The following is a 23,676-nucleotide window of genomic DNA, read 5'->3' as shown; positions in this document are numbered from 1 at the left end:
ATTTACTTTTTGTGTAAATTTGACAAGATTTTTGTCAATTTACAGGCCAAATATAATCTACTGAAAATCCATCCAAAATGATATTAGGGATTGAGAATTATACTTTAGAATGGAAAGTTATGTCCATGGTATATTCAGCAAGACCATAAAGACATACGGGTAGATTAATATGGGTTTAACAAAAAAGGGCGGCATGGACTCATTGGGCCGGAAGGGCCTGTTACCACGCTGTAAATAAAATTTAAAAATTTAAAATTTATATTAGGAAGATATTTAATACAACATGTCTGCTCCTAGATTACCTCCAAATAGCAGTTCTAAAACACAAAATACCTGGTTTGAGAGAGAATGCTAATTGTGTAGACATCTTTCTTTATAACATTTATGATATGGAAGCAATTTAGCAGGATATGCTTTCTTTTTAACATTAAGATTTCACAATGAGAAATGCATCAGCATCTAGTAATGTAACTACATGTACTTAAAGTGGGCATCTAATGTAGCAAATTTAGTGGATTCAATTAATGCATGGTCCAAAAACTTCAAGGGTGCTGTGAATTCTGACACCGCACAGTATAGATATTGAAGGCCCTCAAATTCTCCTTGAATCATTGAGTGCTGAACAATGTTTAACTGCACACACTTTTGCTGTACATCGCTTTACCCAACAAAAAAGTCAGACTAAATCTGGAAAATTTTAATTTTTCTAACATCTACAGTTTTTTGGGGGAGAGAAAGCCTAATATCTTCTGTGTGGAAAAAGTGTTTCTTGATTTGGTTTCCTTCTGAACTGGCCGGCTCTAATTTTTTAGGATTCTGCTGTGAAGTTCTGGATTTCCCCACCAGAGGAAGTGACTTGGGAGACAATCAGTCACTGTCTAATTGAACGATGGCTGAAGCTGAACATTTTTATGTTCCTTCAACATCCATTGAATCGCTGAACTGAAGGCCTTTAAATTCTCTTTCTTGGCCCTTTCATATTGTATTCAGAGAGAATTGGAACCCCTTAATAATGTAATTTTGTAGGAACAGAGATTCGTAATGGCCCTGGAGATGACAATTAATTAGTTTGATCACATATAAATTTTGTGTTTTAGATGTCTATTTTAAGACTGTGCTTACCTCGAAGAAACACATCAGCATATACTAATATGAACTTTTGTGTTGTGTATGTAGTACCAGATTGTTTCAGAATCATTAATGTTATAAGGGATAATAGCTGTATTGCTTATCCTATAAAAATTATTTGCAATGCTCCCACTCTAGCTTCTGACAACTCAGTCGTCCGATCCTACTACCCCACCCTCTCAATTTTGCCAGCTCACTAATGCAACACCAGCTAGTATTATCTACTACAGTATTTTGTAATGCATCAGCAGAACTGATCATGGCACCCAGCTTGTTTTGCTTTTGAAGTTGGCAATGCAGTGCAAATAATTCTCAAATACATGGTTCATAATATCTGAAGTAATATTGTAATATAGCTAACAATATTTTGATAATCATGAACATCTTGGAGTCTTGAACTTGATTACATTGTGCATAATTTTTTTCCCACTTTAGTTTCTTTTGAGCCGTGCCTGAAGCAACATGAGTTATTGTTAAATGCTCATAAGAAGCTGCTGGAAAAGACTAATGAAAGATTTCGAGTTTTAGAAGCAGCTGGCTACAATGGGAAACTGATTTGGAAGATCTGCAATTACAGAAGAAGAAAGCAGGAAGCAGCAGAAGGAACGGCTCTTTCTCTTTTTAGCCAGCCCTTTTACACAAGTCGCTGTGGATACAGGCTTTGTGCTCGGGCGTATTTAAATGGAGATGGGGCAGGCAAAGGAACACATGTATCTTTGTTTTTTGTTGTTATGAAAGGCGAGTATGACTCTCTGTTGATGTGGCCATTTAAACAGAAGGTCACTCTTACACTGCTTGACCAGAGCCCAAAAAAACATCACTTGATAGAACTCTTTAAGGCCGATGCCAATAGCACCAGTTTTAAAAGACCGGTTTCGGAAATGAATATTGCATCTGGCTGTCCACGATTTGTATCTCACGCGATACTTGAAGGTGGGAAAACAGGAACATACATAAAAGATGACACATTATTCATCAAAGTCATTGTGGATTTAACCGATCTTGAAGATCAATAGAAGAATTCATAAAATTTGACGTGAAGTATACATTTTCACAAAAGCTAATGCAATCATTATAAAAATTCATTATTCAGTATTGAGCATTATGTTACTATATTTCATTGAGCATTCAAGCTCAGGAAAGACTAATATAATTTGTAATATTGTGAATATTTTTATTTTTCTATTAAATGCATATCTCTTATTCATATAAAGACATTGCATGAATGCTGATTATTTGTGTTGTTCAGCTTGTGTGATTATTTCTAAAGTTAAATCTGATCAGACAATTATTACTTAAGACACATAGAGGTAGAAACTCAACATTGTTGGCTGCCCTTTATGGCCATTAAATTAATGTGGAAGTAACAAAATGAGCAAGATGCCCAAATGCTGCAGGGCCTTTACTCTGACCTGGTGGCTGCTTGGAAACATTGTAGGCCTGATTTCCATCCAGGCATGAGCATCCTATAAACACTTCAGATCTGTTGTGTAATTTGCCTGCAGTGTAATGGGGCCCAATGCGTGGCATGCATCGTTACCTGGTTTGTAAGCAGCTTAACCAGTAGATCAAAAAAGCACCATCGGAGGCTGTCTTTTTTTTCTGCTTCCAACACTTAGTGGCTTGCACTCAGTTACCCACCTCTGCTGATCTTCTCTCCTCATCTCCCACCCAAGATGTTTATGAGCATCGTCATCAACTGGGCAAGCAACTCAAATTCCACCTGGTTACAATGCCAGGTTTGATTGAACTATTACAATCAAGCCCATTGCCAAGTTGGGACTGTTTGCATGCTGCCTGTGCAAACCACATGTGATTTGTGCACAGATTGAGATACTAATGAATTTTGTACCACAAATTTAAAGTTTTATGCATTAAAACAACACTTTTAGCCATATTAACTTTGGAGGTGGTTCATTTACCTCAATCAAAATACACAAAGAATTTAAAAAAACCTGCTTTCAAAGTTCTGTACCGGCATTGATCAGTTCAAATAATGCAAGGAAGAAAGACAAGTGGTCCAGTTGAAACACAATTGATTTTGTATATGAGTAACAGCTCCTTTTGCACATAACTTTTGCAAATCCACAAAGTCCAGGTAACTGCTTACATGGTATTTAAACAGTTTGGATCATTTAAATCAAAGGGGGTGTCAGACTTTGAGAGAGCCAAGTTGGATCACTTAACTCCTGAGATTAGACTATTATGATTTGTCATAAAGTAAGGATTTCAGTGTCTTTAAATCCATTCAGGACTAGGCACATTTAACTCATATTTGTAAATTTATGTAAACAGACAGCATTGTCCCTCTTTACAAGTGGTGCCTGACAGGCTGAGTATTTCCAGCAATTTTTATTCTTATTTCAGATTTCTAGCTGATGCATATTTTTTTGGCTTTTCTATTATAAATACATTCAATAAAATTGTCAGTTAAAGACAATAACTTGTGTTGTTGGGGGTTACCCTGTTGCTTTCAAGACACAAAGAATCATATAGAGATGTGGACAACAATTCATACTCTAAGAAGTTTAAGAGTTTTGGTTCACTATCCTTGGTACACTAACTCCAAGTGATTTAGCAAAGTTAATAAAGACATGCTTAAGAGCAGTCTAAAATTTGGAAATGACTATCTAAAGGGGTAAAGAAGACCCTAAAATATAACAAATGTCTGTTCAAAAAGTTAGAAAGGACAGGGCAACAATAGCGTCAATATATCAACACAATAATTTAGTCACCATAATCATACTTCAGTTCCCAAAGGTAATTTCATCAAGCAAATTAGTAGTTGCAAAGCCATGGTCCGAATCTTCTAATGATATTCCATACATATGCCCTATAAAATCACCTAAGAAGTCAGCCCGGATCTAATTCTCTCCTGATGAGTCCCAGCAAACTGCTGCTCTATATGTTATTCTCTCCTGCAATCTTGCTATGTTCTCATCCCTAGTCCAAGTGTTCAGTCATCATGAATTCTAATACCTGCACATATATGAACAAGAGAAATAGAATTGAACTGTGATGTTTTTGGACAACACATTAGAACATATTAGGAATTACGCATTGGACCTGCAGAGCATTACGAATTCTTAAAGTGATTGGAGCATCACAAAGTATATGAATTACCCTTGTGAGTAATTTCGAGTATATTTCATTATTCTTGTGAATTCCAATCTGGTGGGAAGGGGACAGCGGTTGAGGAGAGGAAAGCAAAAGAAAGCAACAACAGCTGCAGCTGAAGAGAACCTAAATAGAACTGGATATGTTCAGAGAAACCCTAGCTTCCTAACAGAATTAAAGGCAAGGACATATACATGTAGTTGTTTATGGATCAGTCCAAATGCTGGTCTTATTTCTCTAGCGGCACCATGTCAGGGATCATATCGCCTCCTGCAATAAGACTTGCAAGGATGCATCACAATTGGCACAGCCAAGGTCACTGTCATCTTCAGCCTTGGTCTCCTGCCTCCTTCCTTAAATTCAAGAGATTATCAGTAAAGTCAGACAGCCTGCAGTCTGTGCTTACATTTAGTTGCAGCTGGTGTCTTTGGTACAGCAAATATTTCCATCGCATTCCTCGCAGAGAATTAGGAGCTGCTTGAGAATTGCACACATATCCACGGCCACCACTCGCTGTTCTCTCACAATCACAACCATCCAAGGGCGGCGATATAAGCTAAGATATCCTGCAGTCACTATTCCACTGCTAGTCTGACAACGTGCATTTAACGGAGATGGCACCCAGCAATCATAACTTGTTTGGAGTCCAATGATTACCGTGTCATGGGAGGATGACACCTTAAAAAAATAACTGCAATTCTGGGTGCAGAGGGCCATTTCAACGCAAAACGGATTCCTCTCAACCCCAGCCTTATGCCTGAACACAAGAGAGAAACAGACGTGTCGATATAAGTTTTTCTCCATGATGCTCTACCCCCAGTTTGGAAAATTCCTTCAGGAAAGAGTTAAATTCCTCTCCACTGTGTGCCCGGTGGGAGCTGGACGTTACATGTACAAACAATCCAAACCTCTAACAGTCGAGGTCACATTTCAAGTGAGACCAAAGCGATCTGAACTCCCAGAACTGAACACAGGCATATTGCGAGTGGTCACTCGCGGAGATTCGTCTGTTCACACCAGCAACATAAAGTTTGTGCGTCGCCCGTCGCCGCAGCAATGTGGAAACTAAAACGTAAGTCTTGCTTACAGTATTTCATTGCAATCGTTACGAAAGCAAATTGAAATGTGAGATCGTCAAGACCTTTAAACTCCTGGAAAGGAGGCCAATCAAATTTAGTATTAACGATACAATAGTAACTGTAGTTGGCTGGTTCCGCAGAGACAGGGGACTGAAAGTGCAAGGTCCATTCAGGTTACCTTCTCCTATAGTGGCAGTTACAGGATTCAATGAGATTGAGACTTCATTGAGCTCTATCGATTAGGTAACCCCCCGCCCCCCTTAAAAATATATTTATTGTTATTGCATTTTTTTGCATTGAAGCGCTGGGTGACAGTATTTAAAGATATTTCTACAGAACTTACACGTTGTTTGTTTGTTGTTTCCAACAGCTCCGCTGGAATTGCCACTCAGTCTCAAGTACAACCACATTTTGGAGGTTTGTATTTTTGAAATAAACAAAACCAACGTTCTTCACTTACACTGTAGGCAAACAAGGGAGAATTAGAAATGTGCGTTCCACGTATTTGCATACGAAGCATATGTGCATTTGCCATTGGCAAGAATTGCACGATTATTTGGTCTATTTTTAAACAGCTTACCACGTGTTTGAAACCTTTACAATTTGAGCGGAGCGGGACACCCTGACGGCATGAAGATCGCTTGTGACTTTGGGGAGAATCTCAGGCTGGGATCGGTTTAGGATAGGATGGTTAGTGTAAAAATAGATAACTCAGCGTTGGTCAGTTTTCTGATGCATCGGAAATCGTTATTTAAATGGAACGAATCAAATCACATAGCATTGTCATTTAAATTACAGTTATTTATACATAAAAAATCTTCACCCGATTCCTCTGCTAGTCCTAGCATGCACCCTTCTCTCCACCTCTTTATACTGGCTATCTCCCCTCTATCTTTCAATCCAGATGAAGGGTCTCGACCCGAAACGTCGACTGTCTACTTCCCTCCATAGATGCTGCCTGACCTACTGACTTCCTCCAGCGCCTCGTCTGATGCTTTATGGAATGTTTTATACTCAGTTTCAACCAATGCCATAACTGGGATTTAAATCCCCGTGATCTGGGAATTATAGAATTGTTATGGCACAGGAGGCCATTTGACCCATCGAGTCCAAGTTGACCCCTGGCAGACCAATCCCATGATTCACACTCCCTCTTTCCCCCTAACGTGATAAATTATTCCTTCTCAAGTGCCCATTCAATTCCCTTTTCAAAGGCAGTGATCTACCATCACTATTACAGGCAGTGAATTCTAGATCATAACTACTCTAGATATACTTCCATCTCCCATTATTGAAATTACTATAACAAAGCACCTTCAAGCTGTTTGCTGGCTACTGAAATGTGTCACATTGGTTATAATAAGAATGTATTTTTGATTGAGTGAGGTGCAGTAATATTGTACTTAAGTTCATGGGCTACCAATTCAGAAGCCTGAACCATAGATCTGATTTGAACTGTGTCATGGCAGGTGGGAATTTTAATTCAAGTAATTAAGCAAGTTATGGGAAACTGGCAGGAAAGTGAAGCTAAGATCTAATTGAATGGTAGTGTGGACTTGAAGAGCCTTGTGCCAACTTCTGCTTCTATTCAAGTTCAAGTTACTTTATTGTCATTCACCCATATGCTATAAAAACATGTGAAGGAACTAAATGTCGTTTCCCCCAGACACACAACAGAGGACATACATAAAACAGAGGATGTACAATAAATGCAGACAAAAAAATTGTGTAGTACAAATAGTGCAAAATACAAAATTAGTGCAGGGTTAGTGCAAAACCGAGTTGGACAAAGAAAATACAGAACTCAGTGTGTTGCACTAAATGCATAAACATGTTCAGCAGCAGCCAAAGTTCTTATACGCCATTGTGCAAACCAGGGCTTTTGACACGGCATTTGTCTGAAACTGCTTCCAGGGTATTCAGGAGCCTGACAGCCTGGGGGAAAAAACTGTTGTACAGTCTAGTAGTTCTGGCCCGGATGCTCTGGTACTGCTTGCCAGACGGCAGTGGGACAAATAGGTCATGGGAGGGATGAGAGGGGTCATCTATGATTCTGCAGACCTTGCGTGTGCATCGTGTGTTGTAGGTATCCAGGATTTCTTCTGTATTTAACTAAACCTGGAATAAAAAGCCAGCATCAATAATTGTAACCATGAAACTACAAATAGTCATAAAATGCATCAAGTTCACTGATATCCATTGCTGTTCTCACCCATTTTTGCCTATATGTACAGTAACTCTGATTCAAGAACAGTTACTCTTAACTGCCCTTTGAAATGGTTTAGCAAACCACTCAATTTACAAACAATTGGAGATAATCTATCAGTGTCGGCTTAGACATTTATGTTGTGTGAATAAATAAAAAAAAAGATGTTTTCTATTAGTCAAAACAGCATCAATAATCTGTGTTTTTGTGCAATGGCCTTTCTTGAGAAAATCCCCACATTAAAATGGCTTTGAAGATGTTCTCACTCATACAAAATTCATCAATCAAAAGTTTATTTTTATCAGCCTTATGCTTTTAAATATGTGTGGTATGACATTCAGTATGTGCTATATTGCATTCCATGTAAGCGATTGATATCCTACACTTTAGGACATTTAAATCAATCAGGCCTTGTCACTGTTTACCTATCAACAATGTTGGAGCTGAGGAAACAGCATCAATCCCCTGATAACACAAAATATTTCTCAAAAAGAAAGGCAAAATATGCTATGTAATTATAGCTACTTGATTTTTTTTATTTATTCATAGAATAAGGATGTTACTGTCTGGACCAGTATTTATTGCCTAATTGTTCCTGAATTAGACAGCCTGCTAAGCTACTTCAGCTTCAGGAGCAATAGAGTAAAATAGTGCTCAGGCTGAATTTCCACCTTACCTTTCTCCTTTGCATTTTGTATTTATTTTTACATTAAGATGAACAGTTATTTAAAGGCATTGTAGTGGTGTTCATTGAGTCATAGAGTTGTACAGCTTAGAAACAGGCCCTTCTGCCCACCACATTCATGTGTCCTTTTTGCCCATCTACACTCATCCCATATGCCTGCATTAGCACCGTATCTTTCTATGCCTTGCCTATTCAAGTGTCCATGTGTTCATGTGTCTGTTCATAATTTTAGCAATTAACTCCACGTGATCCTGCAATTAACATTAAAAAATTGTCAGCTGAAGAAGAATTTCCAAACTTGGGCAAAAACCAGACCTATATGGCAAATGTTCTTACGATCCAAATGTACAAGAGACTGAGGAACCGGGCAACTCAAAGTGGCTTCACACTAGATGATGTTATCCAGCCTGGTGTAGATAATCCTGGTAAGTGACATTTTAATATAAATAATTACTTATGATTTCATTCAGTAAAATAATGTTGCGACATATTTCAACTTCATAAACTGAATCATTTGTGAATTTTCTATTTGTGATTTTAAAGCACAGTTTCAATGTTTCACCTTTCACCAATCTTTGGTATTTAGCAGTTGCCCATTCTGACGATGTATTCCTAGAGTTTTGTTCATGTAATGTTTGAGTGCAGTCCTGCAAAGGGACATTGGTTCTTCATGTTTTCTGGAGTTATAGGGAATAAATGATCCTTTTAGGAGTATAGTTGACTAATATTATGCAAAGTATCATTGCCTTTGGACTACTTCACTGAATAACATGTGAATATGTCAATCTTTTTAATTTTAGAAAGAACACGTGTGTGTTATTCAGTGGTGTTAAATTATTATGATTTAATTGACATTGGTATTTTGTTTGCTTGTATTATAGAGCATTCTTGCATGAGAACAGCAGGCTGTGTGGCTGGAGATGCAGAATCATATACTGTCTTCATGCAGTTTTTTGATCCTCTTATTGAACTTTATCACAGTGGTTACAAGACAAATGAAAAGCATGAGAGTGACATGAATCCAGAAAACTTAAAGGTAGATTTATAAAACTAACTTTGATATTTCTGCATGATCTTTCATTAGATGATAAAATGTAAATAAGTTATTCAGCTCATTAAATGGGCTATTTCCACAGAGAATGAATAATCTTTCCTATAAATTAGTTTGTCACCTTTTAATCTTGTAGTTATCATAAGCACTTATGATTTTCCAAATTAATAAACCCAAGCTCACAAAATACACGCCTCCAACTTTAGCAAACTGTAGCCCATGGATCAAGTGATGTCCATCTCTCCCTTCATTGACCAGCCCCAACTCTACCTGCCCAATTGGCACAGACCAATGAACAATAAATATACCATCATCTTAGTTGATACTTTCCCCGCTGGCTTTTAATCCCACTTGTATCAGATAGTTATTATGTTTTTACGAAAGAATTAATAAGTGCAATATTCTCCCTAAAGTCTTTGTCCTGTAACATCTCTCATCTTCCAAAGCCTCTTTAAGAGTTCTTTTTTAACATTTATATCAGCTCACTCAGCCCCCTTCCTACATTTGACCCCCACCTGTGAAGTATCCTGATTCACTAAATGCACAACACAACTTCTGTCATTGACACAATGTGGGCCACACTTGCAAGGCCACTATTTAACACTTACCTCTAGTTGTCCTTGAAGCTGTCATCTCCTTATAAATCCATCCATCCATTGTCTTCTGTGGTAGAGAATTCCACTGGTTCACCACCCAGTCAGTGACAAAATCTCTCCTCATCTCAGTCCTAAATGTCTGACCCCATATCCGAAAGGAGCACTCATTCAAGAACCGCTCCCCACCCCCCACCATAGCCAGGGGAAACATCCTCTCTACACTGAGTCTGTCCAGAACAGTCAACATTTTTTATGATTCAATGTCATCTCCTTCTTCTAAACTCTAGTCAATACTGACCAACCAACCCCCTCATACAACAGTCTCACCATTCCAACATCCCGGGAATCAGTCTGGTGATCAATCGCTCCTCTCCCTCTATGGCAAGTATATCCTTTCTTGGGTAAGGAGTCTAAAGCAGCAGGAAGCACTCAAGGTGTGATCTCACCAAAACCCTATATAATTGTGGGAAGATATCCTTGTTCTTGTATTCACAACCATTCACAACGAAGGGCAAAGTACCGTTTGGCTTCTTAACTGCTTGCTGCACCTGCAAGTTTGCTTTCAGTGACTGGTGTAGAAGGACACCAAGGTCCCTCAGTTCCCAATCTTTTTGATTATTGGAACCATAGTAGATAATTTGATATTTATCCCTGTTTTGCTTCATTTGCCATATTTTCCCACTCAACTTGTCTGCAGCACTTTGAAACCTCTTTGCAAGCTTCTCACAACTTGCAATACCAGTGGGTTTCATGTTGTTGTCAAACTTAGAAATACTGCACTTAGTTCCTTCATCCAAATCACCGATATAGATTATGCATAGCTGGGACACAAGCACTGATCCCTATGGTACCCCATTAATCACCTCTTTCACATTGAGAAAGACCAACTTATTCCTACTCTGTTTCCTCTCTGCCAACCAATTTTCAATCCATGCCAGTATATTATGCCCAATCCTGTATGCTTTAACTTTTGCACACCAATCTCTGATGTGGGACTTTGTCAAAGATCTTCTCATGCAGGCTTTCTGACAGGTTAGACAAAGCTGTAGATATCTCCTTGTGCAAGTTCATCAGCCTTCTTCTAAAGGCTGCCCAACTGTAATTATCATCCGAGTTATCCAGAGTAGGACTGGTGGATGATCTGACCTCTGGGGAGCTGGCACAGGAGCTGCCCTTTCTCTGGGCCTGGCTGCAATGCATTCGTGCTTGGTGACTCACTGCACATAAACCCTGCTGCTAAACTACTAACTAATGTCTGAAATGCCAGGAGCTGAGATGATGGATAGCAGTATCAGATCCACCGATGTATTGTCTTCTTCCTCCCCCTTGGAACGGCACATCTCCACTGCTGAGATGTTTGGAATTTCTGAAATGAGGAAGGCAACAAGATATGGTCACATTGACGGGCAGAGGCAGTTAAGAAGGGCATGTTATAAGGCAGAAGATAATGAGAAGGATGTGGGGAGAACTTCATTTTGGCACACTGCACTCCTTATGTTATCTGTTCTTGCACAAGCCATAGACTCTGTGGTGAACAAGCCATGAATGCCAAAACCCTGAGCTCCAGACAGCTCAACCTGTGGACCTAGTATAGCTGGTCAGCTGTTACAATCTGTAGTTTCCTGTAAGTGAGGGAAGAATGCAAGGGCTTTGCGGTGTGTGTGTGTGTGTGTGTGTGTGTTAAATCTGCATGCTTGAACAGTTGGATGGGTGTGTGAGTTATGTGATGTATGTGCAATGTTGAAGTAGAAGTGATTATAGCAGTGGAATCCTTAGCGGGTGACATTTGTTCCTAACCCTGATGGATGAAATCATTACACTTTTTGTGGGATATCACTGTACATCTTTGATCTCTCTGACCAGCTTTCTCTTTGGATTTCCAGGATGCAGTTAATGGATAGGGGAATGTGTTTATGATTTGTGTAGCCATCCTTTTCGCCAGTCATCTGCCAGCAACAAAATAACGCAACGGGGATTGGATTTGTTGCTCACCTCCCCTTTAAAAGGTGATATGTCAATTGATGCTCCCTAGTTTCATTTAGTCTGCAGGACTCCAGAAATCATTCGTACATGGCATACACTAATAGAGAGAACAGTGTGATCGAAGCATGCAAGTCCTTGCAATGAAGTTCGTGCAGGAACGTCCTGCATTAATGGCACCGGGACAAACTTGCACGAATCCACCTACAACCCAGTGAGGCGCTACTTTGTATACGTTTTCAGGCACAAATGAATGACTGCACCCTAGGATGCGCTGAATTCTGTGCTCCTGGTCTCTAATAAGTTTAACTCCATATAATATTCAGTTAATAAGATTATTGCACAGTATTCACTCTTTTCCCCGGCAGGGTGGATCTGATCTAGATGGACAATATGTACTGGCATGTCGAGTGAGCACAGGGCGCAATGTGGATGATTTTAGTTTCCCACCACACTGCAGCCGTGGGGAGAGACGTGCACTGGAAAAGCTTGCAATAGCAGGTGATTTTATTTCTGTTTATTCAACAACATAATAGCTGGACACAGAATTAATTATAAAAGCCAAAAAACAATCCCTTTGTTCCACCTTTTATACTTCCCGAAATTAATAAACCTGAATTATTGTGCTTATTGGAAGAATTCTATCACCATCTAGTGGGTAATTGGGGGAAAAACATTACAGCTGTTACTCAAGTAAACCCAACCGAAAGGACAAATGTTCTTTGTTGATGTGTCGGCTTAAAATAACTTGAGTTTTTTGTGCTATTTTTATCGGTTGTCATTTGAAGGGTAGTTGGGAAGCTGCTGAAATATTCTCTATCACTTGTGCATCCATTTGTCTGTCCTTGTTTCCATGAAACCATACAGTTTAAGATAATGGTGGATCATGAAGAGCAAGAATATAACTGCCTTTTTACAGTTAAAAAAATGTCTAAATTTTAGTCTACTTTCAGTAGAATAGAAAATCCTTTAACAGCTCAGAGTACAAAGCTTTTAAACAATGCGATTTTCAAATAAGTTCTGCCTGAAGATTACACTCTCTAAAGCCATCAGCTGCTGTGCTTTTGGATAGATCTGTGAGCTATAATATTGTTTTGGGCTGGAATTTTCATCATGATTTACTAATTCATCTCACCATAATAAAACAACTGTGTTACCATAATTTGTTGGATTCATCTGGCAATTATTCCCCTCATGAAAATAATTTATTATATTAGCAGCAAAATGGATCGTTAGTAAATGGAATCCATTTAAGTGCAAATGATTGCCAGAATTTATTCAACATACATTTTAAAATTACTTGAGTTCATCCTTTTTAGTTGTTTTATTTGAAACTTTATCTGTAGAAATTATATCTACGGTGAAGATCTTGCCAACAGCAATTAATCCTGGTGTTTTCATCTTTTGTTATGGCCAATAGATAATAGTCAAATAAAATTTCTATCCAATTGGATGGCACAGAGAGTTATTATTTCATGATGACCAGATGTTTGTGGGATCTCACTGTACGCTACTGTGTTTACCTACAATAATGATTACATTTCAAAACTCATACATTAACTGTGAAATGCTTTGGGATATGCTGAGGACAAGGCAAGGTGTCAGAAGACATTTATCTTTATATATCTTAAGCTTCCTCTGCCAATTCATCTTGGACGTTGAAGTGGGTCATATTCCCAAAAATACTATCATTGACAATTTTGTATTTTAGTTTTCTTCCTTCCACATATTTCTCACAAAAGATCTTTCCGTTTAACCACGATGACAGCTGGCCTATCAATTTCCTGCACTCGCTAATTTTCATTAAGACCACACACCATTCAAAAATTCAGATCACATCAAAATGATTATATTTTTTGATTAACAAGTCTCCCACTAGCAGTTCCTATCTTCCTTTAACACTTACCTGATGATAGAATATTTCACTGGCCTATGATTTACAGAGTGTCCGATGAAACAAGAATACTGGTGGAAAGTGTCCCCTGACAGTTGGCCTCATTAAACCTCTTGCATTTTAGCCATTCAAAGATCTTACCCTATCTGTTGTCTCCTTCACTCTTTCCATTTTCTTCATCTCTCAGCCATTCCTCTTTTGACCTGGTGTTCATAAACATGATTAAGTGTGTTGAAGTTAGAACGTGGAATCAGCCCACTTACCTGAACAGTCCATGTTGATATTCAACTCTCTCACAAGTCGTAATCCTAATCCCATCTGATCATATTTTTCCAGTATCCACTTACACCCTTTATTACAATCTATCAGATTTATTGCTATATGGTCACTGGTTCAATCAGTAGCTTCAATATGGCCTTGCAACTCTGTGTGCAAAAGCACACTTCTCCTGTTTTTGTCCTAGATCTCACAGATGTAATACTATATCCATGTTCTCATTCTAAATCCCTTGGTCACTTGTTCCATCTACTCTGACCCACTCCCTCAGAATTATAAACATTTTAATCTCTCCTGATTAACAATGACTGCTCCAGTTTTACAAGTCTTCTGTTTGTATTTACTCATATCAGATAGCATCCTTGTTATTCTGTGGTGCTCTATCTCTATTATGTCAACATCCTTCTAATAGAGTTGAGTCCAGAACTGTTCACCCTGCTCTAACTGTAGTCTTACTAAAGTTTAATACAGATTCTCCATTATGTTTTCAAATTACCTTCTGCCTAAATCATTGTTGGTAGTAGTATTTTCATTCTGTTCCTACGTTGCACTGTTACCATTTCATTTCATTATATGCTCTCTGCTCAAATTGTCCAGCCATTCCTTTTCTATACAATGTATTTTATGACTGAATAGCAAACTAGACTTTTAATGGAAGTCAGAATAAGGATGTCTATCTTAATAGTTGGCAACTGAACATCATTCTATCCAAGTGATGAATTAGACTGTTAGACCAATAAGGCCGTCAGACCCTAGGACGTAGGAGCAGAATCAGGCCTTGCAGCCCATCGAGTCGGCTGATTTATTATTCTCTCTCAACCCCAATCTATTAATTAGACAGCTATCTTCTGTTCTGAGTTAAAGTACAGATATTTACTTATTATTGCCAATTACACCTATTGTTGCTCTAAATTTTTAAAAACTGTTTGTTGTGCTAACTGCCATGCAGCCTTTCTTAGTGTAACTGTTTCCAATATTTGCTAGTTTAAACGTAAATTCCCAATATGGTGCTATTAAATTGCTTACTGGCCAAGCAGCTACTTGGCTGTCAATTAACAATTGTGTTTGTTTCAGCATTTATTTTCCCAGAATACTGTCCATTGCAGTTTGATATTTATAATTATCAGTTTTTGTTTTATATTCTTACATTTTTGCCAGAGTTTAAAAGCATTTGAGTTTCAACTGAATGGTTTTGACTTCCATATGAGCATCGATATTTTTGTCCAAGTCCCTGTGGTTTCATTGTGAGTTACTTTAGGAGACTTCTGAAAATGCATTTATTATAAAGGCAACAAGCTGGGAAGTTGCCAGTTCCCTGCAGAGTACAACACATACGCTGACAGCTGAATAGCAGTGGGAAGCATTCCCCTTCTACAACACAGTCTTATATTTACTGTTGCCACTAAGTAGATACCAGCCTTACTGCAGAGTCTGGATTAAGTGGATGAGGGCCAGCAGTGGCAATGCCTTTGATCTTGAGCTGCAATCAATGAACATAGGACTGGAAAACAGCTACAAAGGTTGTCTAAGGTTAATTCTATAGATGTATGTAGGGTTGTACTTGGGATGTGGAATGCACAATGATGTATCTTGTGTTGGCTGTTTCATGAAGGTATTCTAAATTAAAATATTTTATTCAAAAATGAAATTATTATATCATTTGAATTTCAAGGTATTTGCCAGGTCATTCAATGTCCCCATAAATCTCTTCTTTGCCTTCTCTAGTGTAATTACATATTTCCTTTAACAAGGTGATCAAAACTGAATTCATGCTGAAGCTGTGGTTTAACTAGCATTGCATACAGTTCTTGCGCATCCTTCCTGCTCTTAAATTCTTTGCCATGGCTAATAAAATAAAGCATCTCATGTGCTTTTATAACCACCTTCTTGACCTATCCTGTTACCTTTAAAGATCTATGGATGTGTGCTGTCTCTTTGTTTCTCCATGTCACTCAATATCGTGCCTTTTATTGTATATTTCCTTGTCTTACTGCATATCTCCAAATGCATTAACTTGCACGTTTATGGATTAAATTCCATTTGCCTTTTATCTGCCCTACTGACCAGACTCTCTACTTCTTCCTGTACACTAAAGCTTTCTTCCTAACTGCCACCATGTGGTCAATTTTTAATATCCCCTGCATAATTTATCAATTTATGTTACAAAAAGCAAGGGACTAAGTACTGAATGGAATATAAAAGCATTAAAGAACCTGAAACCTGCTCTTCAGTTTTAGCTATTCTGACTATGTCTGTTTCCATCTACTTCAATTAAATTGTCATCCATAGCCCTCCATGCAATGGATGATGAATTTAAGGGCACTTATCACTCATTGAAGAACTTGAGTGAGGAAGACCTTCAGGGTCTAACCAATGCTGGAATCCTTACTGATGATCTTGTTACTCCAAGGATGCTTTCATCTGGAATGGCCAGAGATTGGCCAGATGCACGGGGAGTCTGGTAAGTGTGTTTTTAAGTGTCATGTTTGCCAAATAGTCTTTCAATCCATAGGCCAGGTTTCACCATGCTGTTGAGTCATTTATCTAGTTCCTCTGACACATGGACATCAAACACCAATTTTAAGTACATTTACAGCATCCTTTTTAATCTGGTGGGCAAGTTACCAGAATGGTGGGGGAAACCAAAGAATGAAGGGGAAGTTCGGCCTTAGACTTCCATCAACTATCAGTATAGCTTGGAGTAATCCAATGAGTAGTTTGTCCAGCAAACAGCTTAACCATGGTCACTTGGAAGCCCAAGGAAAAATAGAAAATGCAGAAAAATAGGTTGTGTAACTTGGCTCTTTCTGGGGTAAATATAAATTTGTGTGAGTGGGCCATGTTAAATTGTTATGATTCCTGATTGTTTTTTCAACATGCAATGTTGACAATTTTAGAACTATTACTTTTAAAATACTTAAAGAATTTCTATTATTTTTCAAAGCTTAAGTGTCTTGAAACAAATTATTCATTTTATTGGTACATTTAAAAGTAGTGTTTTAAAACTGAGGAGAATAATTGAATGTTACTGTGATGACAATTTTTATCCTAATAAAGAGGTATGTGATATAATAAATGTTGTGACTGGCAGCTAGAGATAACCATTGTTGACGGTTTCTCTGGCTTCTCAAGAATGGCAGTTCTACTGTAAGCTAACCTACTCACACATATCCATCCAACTAAGAACAAAATAGAGCAATTTTATATGAAATGATGCTTAATTGGTGTAATAAACTTATTCCAGCAAGGTAAATTATTTTGGTAAGAAATCTTAGATGAAACAGTAGTTTTGCATGAGTGAAAAATAGGAGATACTGAGCTTTCTGTGTGGGCCAATTTCTTGATGTTTTGCACAAAGGAAGCGAGGCATGCTATTTCAAAGGTTACTTGAAATATTCACATGCAGTGATGCGCTGATTCTAAAAAAACCTACCTTTGATTGCTCAAACAGAATCCTACTTGAGTTCAAAGATACAAATGATAAATTTACATGTTACAGGCACAATGATATGAAGAATTTTATTGTCTGGGTCAATAAAGAAGACCATCTTCGAATTATTTCTATGCAACAGGGAGGCAATCTGAAACAAGCTTTCACACAGTATTGCTTGGGTCTTAAAAAGGTAATAATTTTTACATTTTTAAATATTTACTCCAAGTATTAGCCGTTGCTTTATCAATTTTAAAGAATTAATACATAGTTTACAACAAATATATACTCCTTTTAAGGCATAAAAATTATTGAACACTGGCTACAAAATGAAAAGTTTTATAATATTGCCAAAAGAGCTGAGGATTGGATTAATTTTAGAATTCAGCAGAGGACCAAGAAATTGATAAGAAAAGGGAAAGTAAAATACAAGAGTAACTTAGCTAGGACCCTAAGAGCATCTACAGAAATACTTAAGAAAAAAAAATTAAGTTAAAGTGGGTCCCTTATTGACTGGGACATGATAAGTGGCAAAGGAATTAAATGAAAATATTTTGTTTGCATGGAGGAATGCACAGTAAATTTCTGGGAAATCATGGAGAACAAGAAGTCTAGAATGAACAAGGAGCTGAAAAAAATTGCAATTAAAAAAAGCATTGAGTAAATTAATGGGATTAAAAGCCACCAAAACTCCAGGACCTGATGATCTGCACCCCGAAGTTTAGAAATAAGTGCCCACAGAGATGGTGGGTGCACGTTTTCAACTTCTAATATTCTGTTGATTCTCAAACAATTCCCGGTGATTGAAGGATGCAAATGCAAAATAGGGAGAGATAAAATGGAGGACAACAGCAAGTTACCCTGATGTCGGTAGTAGTGAAAAATAAAATATCTATTATTAAGGAAGTGGTAACAGCACACTTAGAAAATGGTAATAGAGTTAAGATAGATTTGTGAGAAGGATATCATGTTTGACAAGTCTGTTAGAGATTTTTGAGGTTGTATCCAGCAGAATAGATAAGGTGAAACCAGTAGATTTGATTTATTTAAATTTTCAGAAGGCCTTTAATGAGCTATCACACAGGTCATTAAACAAAATGAGAGCACATGGGATTGGTTGTAATATTCTGATGGTGACTGAGGATTGGTTAGTGGCTGTACCTAGTTGGGTGCTGCAGGAATCAGTAGCAGGGTCCCATATGTTCACAAACTATATCAGTGATTTGGATGAGGGGATCAGGTGAAATGTATCCATATTTGCTGATGATGCAAAGCTGGGTTGCAAGGAGGATACAGAAAGGCTTCAGGGAGATATCAATCAGCTAACTTAATGGACAATGACATGACAAATAGAATATAATGTGGAAAATGTGATGTCATCTATTTTGGCAGAAAAAAATAAAGGAGTTGGGTATTTTTTTAAATGGTTAGAGATTGAAAGGCGTTGCTGTTCAGTGGGACCCAGGTGTCTTTGTTTGCAAAGCATTGCAGGTTAATGTGCAAGTACAGCAAGCCCTTAGGAAGACAAATGGCAAATGAAGATTTCAATAATATTGTTTACAGGTCTGGTCTCCCTACCTAAGGAAAGATATACTTAGGATTAAGCGAGTGCAACAGAGGATCACTAGATTGATTCCTGAAATGGCAGGTTTGACCTGTGAGGAGAAATTAAACTGAGGTTTAGAAGAGAAATTGAAAGATACAAAATTCTTAAGATACTGGCACGGTAGGTGCAGGGATTACTTAAGTGCTATGATATAGGAGACCAGCCAACCCATCAAGCCCACATCAACTCCCAGCAGTGTAACCCCATCAGTCACATTCCCCTTCTTTATTTCCCTATAACTGGTACTTATTGTCTCTCAAATATTCCATCAACACCTCTTTAATTCTTTTATCAGTTATGTACACTAATTTACGAGCACATCTTTGGAACATGAGAAGAAACCAGAGCACCCAGCAGCAGCCCACATAATCACAGGGCACAACACACAAGCTCCACAAAGAGAATACCCAGTCAGGGTTGAACCCAGGTCTCAGGAGCTGTGAAACAGCAGTATTAACTGCTGCATCAATCTGCCACCTTCTTAAGTTTTCCCCAATTGGGGTGTCCAGAACCAGGACTGAGTCTCAAAGTAAGGTGCCATCCATACAACAGATGAGAAGAAATTTCATTTCTTCACCCAGTCGGAAGTGAGTTGTTAGAATTTTCCACCCAAGAGGGGAATGGGGTCTCGACGAAAAACACTGTGATGCTGGAGGAACTCAGCAGGCCAGGCAGCATCCGTGGAGAAAAGCAGGCAGTCAATGTTTCGGGTTGGGATCCTTCTTCAGGACTGAAGATAGGAAAAGGGGAAGCTCAATATGTGGGAGGAAAAAGTAGAGCAGTGATAGGTGGACAAAAGAGGGGAGGCAGGGTGGCACAAGGTGGTGATAGGTAGCATCCGCCCTGATGCAGGGTTTCAACCTGAAACGTCGACAATTCCTTTCCTCCCACAGAGGCTGCTCCACCCGCTGAGTTCCTCCAGCAGATAGTTTGTTACTCAAGACTGATGGAGTTTGCACATTAAAGCTATTGAAGGGAGAATATAGGGTTAGACCTGGAAAATAGCACTGAGGTTAAAGACCAGCCATATTGGAGGAGGCACGAGGGTCTGATTGGCTGGCTCATGCTTTTGTTTCGTTTTTGTGCGTGTGCGCATGTGTTGTCAAGAACCAAAATACAAGTGAACTTCCTCAGAACTTTCCTAACTAGTGGCAGAAATATCAGGAGATGGTCACAAACTTAAACTCTGGAAGAGATGGTGTTTGCACTATGCACTGTACAATTCTGAGGTTCTGCCTAGATTGTAGCCAGAGGCTTTGCCACATTATGTCTAGGCTAGTGAAATATACGTAACACTGGAGAACCTTAAATAAAGGAAATTAAAATACAAGTTGAAAAGGGAGGTAAAATGCAAATACAGTTACTTCACTTTTACTCACAAACTTAACATGACATTCCACAAGCTGAGACCTGGCAATTCCCAATTGGGCTCTTATTTCCTTCTAGTGTCTGGTAAAATCATGAACCCTAGAAGCCAATCAGATCATAAAGAGATAGCAGAAAGAAAAAGTAGTAACATCTCAAAGTCTTCATATGAGACAACATGCTTACAAAGTTGAACATTTAGAATTGCACTTTGAAATTATTTTGCTAATGTGGAGTTGATGAGGGAGATTGATGAAAGAATATTTTCTGATGAATACCACTGCATCATAGTTTTAGAAGATTGAGAAATAACTATGATTGTTTATTTAGCTTGAAGAAATATACCACCAGAAAAAGCACCCTTTCATCTGGAAGGATAATCTAGGTTATGTGATGACTTGCCCTTCTGAACTTGGCACGGGCATGCGGGCAAGTGTCCACATTAGGCTGAAGTATATCAGTAAGCATGAGAAGTTTGATGAGCTCTTGCAGAGACTACGTCTAGAAAAGAAATTCACTGGTACTGTATTCAAATTAAAAATTCCATATACAATTACTAATTGAGTAACTATTTGAATTTAAACCAAATGGTGAGTAGCACCAAGCTGGAATACTTTGTACTGCAAATTGTTGATGTGTGATTAACAATCTGCATTTCATTATATCTCATAACATACTAACCTTTATTTTACAGCAAGAAAAATGCATTTCTTGAAAGTTCTCCCATTTCTCATCTACGTTCATCACTGTGTATGTTCCTGTTTGTTGGTTCAATATTTGTTACTCAATACTATGCTCATCCATACACATACACCAGGCTGGGTATATTGATCTTTTATTCTCCATTCAAAATAATGTATACCTCCACCAAGTGAACATTATGGCCTAGTTTGTTCACTTCAGATAGTTTGACTGGAGTACTTTAATATTCTATAGACTTTATTTTCAGATATTGTATATTTTAATGCATTTCATTTTTGTTAATATATTAAATTTTTCTGCTTCTATCTGGTCATCTCTAATGACTTTGTCAGAAATGCCTACTCTATAGCCATTCACTAACAGAATAATAAAAACAGAAAATGTAGAAAGTGCTCAGTAAGTCAGCATCAGTGCAGAAACATTATTTGTATTTCAAAAATCAATTTGGAATGTTAACTCTTGCTTCATCTTTCACTGAAGTTACCCATCTTAGAAATTTCTAGCAATTTCAGTTTATATTTTAGCTTTCTAGCATCCACAGTATTTTGATTTTGTAATTAAGTACTGATTTTATATTCCACTGTGATAAGACTATTGAACAGTTCCCTTATACAATGAGATGGACTATGACCTCATGATCTATTTTGTTGTGACCTTGCACCTTATTGCACTGTACTTTCTCTGTAGCTGTGACACTTTACTCTGTACTGTTATTGTTTTTACCTGTACTACATCAATGCACTCTGTACTAACTCAATGTAACTGCACTGTGTACTGAATTGACCTGTACGACCGGTTTGTAAGACAAGCTTTTCACTGTACCTCGGTGCAAGTGACAATAATAAACCAATAGCAATACTTCTCCATATCTTTCTCACCTTCTCCACCCCCTCTGGCCTGTTCATTAATGTAGTTGATTGCCTTGGTCAGCAAAATAACAGGCACATAATTTGCTGCAAGAGGGTAACATTTGTTTAATCACTTTATTTGCTTTGCAATTTACTGAAAAGGCAAGCTGACAACGGAACCCAAAAGAAATCCAGGACTTTAGTAAACTGAGCAAATAACTAATCAAATTAAATTAGAAAGGGGTAATGTTTCAGGTCCGGGACCCAACATCAGATGAAGAGTCCCAGATCCAAAACATTAACTGTTTTGCCTTTCACAGATACTGCCTGAACTACTGAATGCTTCCATCATTTTCTGTTTTTAATTTCAGATTTCCAGTATCTGCCCAAAAAAGTCATTTTCCTTTAAACAAATTAAATAACCAAAAAAATTTAAATACAGACTGAGAATGCAATGAATTCAACATTCACATTAGGTATCATGACACTTTAATGTTGAGATAGACAATAGAGATGAAACAATTCTGCAGTTGTCTCTCACCTGAAGCTGGTCCAGCATTTGCATAAATATAAATAACAGCACATGCTATTAGTTTAAACTTGACAGCAAATTACAGCCCAATGTTTTTTTTAAGTCCTCTTACCTTTGCTTTTGCAATATATTCAATGAATCCATTAACCTACTGTTTACTGTTATAAGTTGCCTGTAATCGATGAAACTATAGGTACATTTATTAATTTAACCAATATACTAATCTTTTCTCTAGGTGCTGCCCTTGCTTCCATTGAAAGTGAAGTCTGTGATATTTCTAACATAGATAGAATTGGTTTCTCCGAAGTTCAACAATTACAGCTTGTAGTTGATGGCGTTAAACTGTTGATCAGCATGGATAAAAATATTGAACAAGGAAAATCTATTCATGACCTTATTCCTGCTCAGAAGTAGATGGATGTACATATACAGTACAATTAGTGAAATGAAATTACATTTTCTTCAAAAGATTCCAGCAATGAATTGTGGGAATGGTTTTTGTAATTTTGGATTAGTTTCTGTTTAAAAATCATTTGTATAAAACTATGCAGTGTGAAACACTTCAGATCTGTTAAGATGGACATGATAAAATATTTGCAGGCTAAACACAGCATTATGTTGTACTTTTTTTATAAGCACATATTTTTCAGTCGAATTTCTTTCACTCATTTATATACTCTGCATGTCTGAAAGAAAATACCCTTCACTTGGTCATAATTCCATGGATACACGTGTTTAATGGGAGGAAAGGTAATTCCATCTTCACCTTATGTTTGTATCAACACTTCCAGCAGTGGTAGCTTTTCCAATTATCTAAGGCAGAAACCTGGCTACTCAAACTAAATATATTGGAGGCTATATATATTTTACCTCTACCACTGTCTTGGCATTTTTGTTAGTTCAGGATGCAGACTGAACCCAAGATTTTCCGAGCTTGTATAATTTTCGTGAAATTTAAATGGGAATTTAAAAAGTCTTATCATTATGGGCAAGAAAGAAAGACTTCAAATCCTTTTCCTCCAAGTTCTTTTAGCAAGAGCTTGATAATAAGATTTCAATAAGTTATTTAAAATGCAAGCTTATAGCTACAATGTATTTAAAATGTAAAGTTTTATAGTACAATGAGCTTAAAATCTGTCCAAGATGAGGAAACTAAACCAGGGCAATAAAAGACAATGTAA

The 23,676-nt window shown here is 37.7% G+C and overlaps 2 protein-coding genes across 8 annotated transcripts in view; both read left to right on the top strand.

Moving 5' to 3' along the window:
• The window catches only part of LOC127568347 (TNF receptor-associated factor 5-like), a 30,143-nt gene extending 27,199 nt beyond the window's left edge, over positions 1-2,944 (top strand). For all 6 annotated transcript variants that reach the window (XM_052011986.1, XM_052011985.1, XM_052011981.1 and 3 more), the window contains one exon: positions 1,564-2,944. In XM_052011986.1, the coding sequence (XP_051867946.1) occupies positions 1,564-2,144 (581 nt within the window). In that variant the 3' untranslated portion in view covers positions 2,145-2,944. The remainder of the gene's footprint in view (positions 1-1,563) is intronic.
• A 1,677-nt stretch (positions 2,945-4,621) lies between these two features.
• Positions 4,622-23,523, top strand: LOC127568165 (creatine kinase M-type-like). Of its 2 annotated transcripts, XM_052011593.1 has the most exons (9): positions 4,622-5,317; positions 5,695-5,741; positions 8,448-8,640; positions 9,097-9,251; positions 12,211-12,343; positions 16,302-16,473; positions 17,512-17,635; positions 20,744-20,933; positions 22,731-23,523. In XM_052011593.1, exons 1-9 carry the CDS (start codon positions 5,302-5,304, stop codon positions 22,907-22,909), a joined length of 1,209 nt encoding a protein of 402 aa, XP_051867553.1. In that variant the 5' UTR covers positions 4,622-5,301; the 3' UTR covers positions 22,910-23,523. The 2 variants fall into 2 exon arrangements, with proteins under 2 accessions (XP_051867553.1, XP_051867554.1); XM_052011594.1 differs by lacking the exon at positions 20,744-20,933.
• The last annotated feature ends 153 nt before the right edge of the window (positions 23,524-23,676 follow it).

Source organism: Pristis pectinata, chromosome 3 (genome assembly GCF_009764475.1).
Source record: "Pristis pectinata isolate sPriPec2 chromosome 3, sPriPec2.1.pri, whole genome shotgun sequence".
Lineage (NCBI taxonomy): Eukaryota > Metazoa > Chordata > Chondrichthyes > Rhinopristiformes > Pristidae > Pristis > Pristis pectinata.
Note: the sequence above shows the minus strand (reverse complement) of the source record. Positions and strands in the feature narration are given on the sequence as shown.

Excerpts from the sequence above, each read along its gene's own strand:
- LOC127568165 (XM_052011593.1), top strand. Across the intron at positions 8,641-9,096 it reads GCCTGGTGTAGATAATCCTG|AGCATTCTTGCATGAGAACA; the intron begins GTAAGTGACATT and ends CTTGTATTATAG. Across the intron at positions 17,636-20,743 it reads ATTGCTTGGGTCTTAAAAAG|CTTGAAGAAATATACCACCA; the intron begins GTAATAATTTTT and ends TTGTTTATTTAG.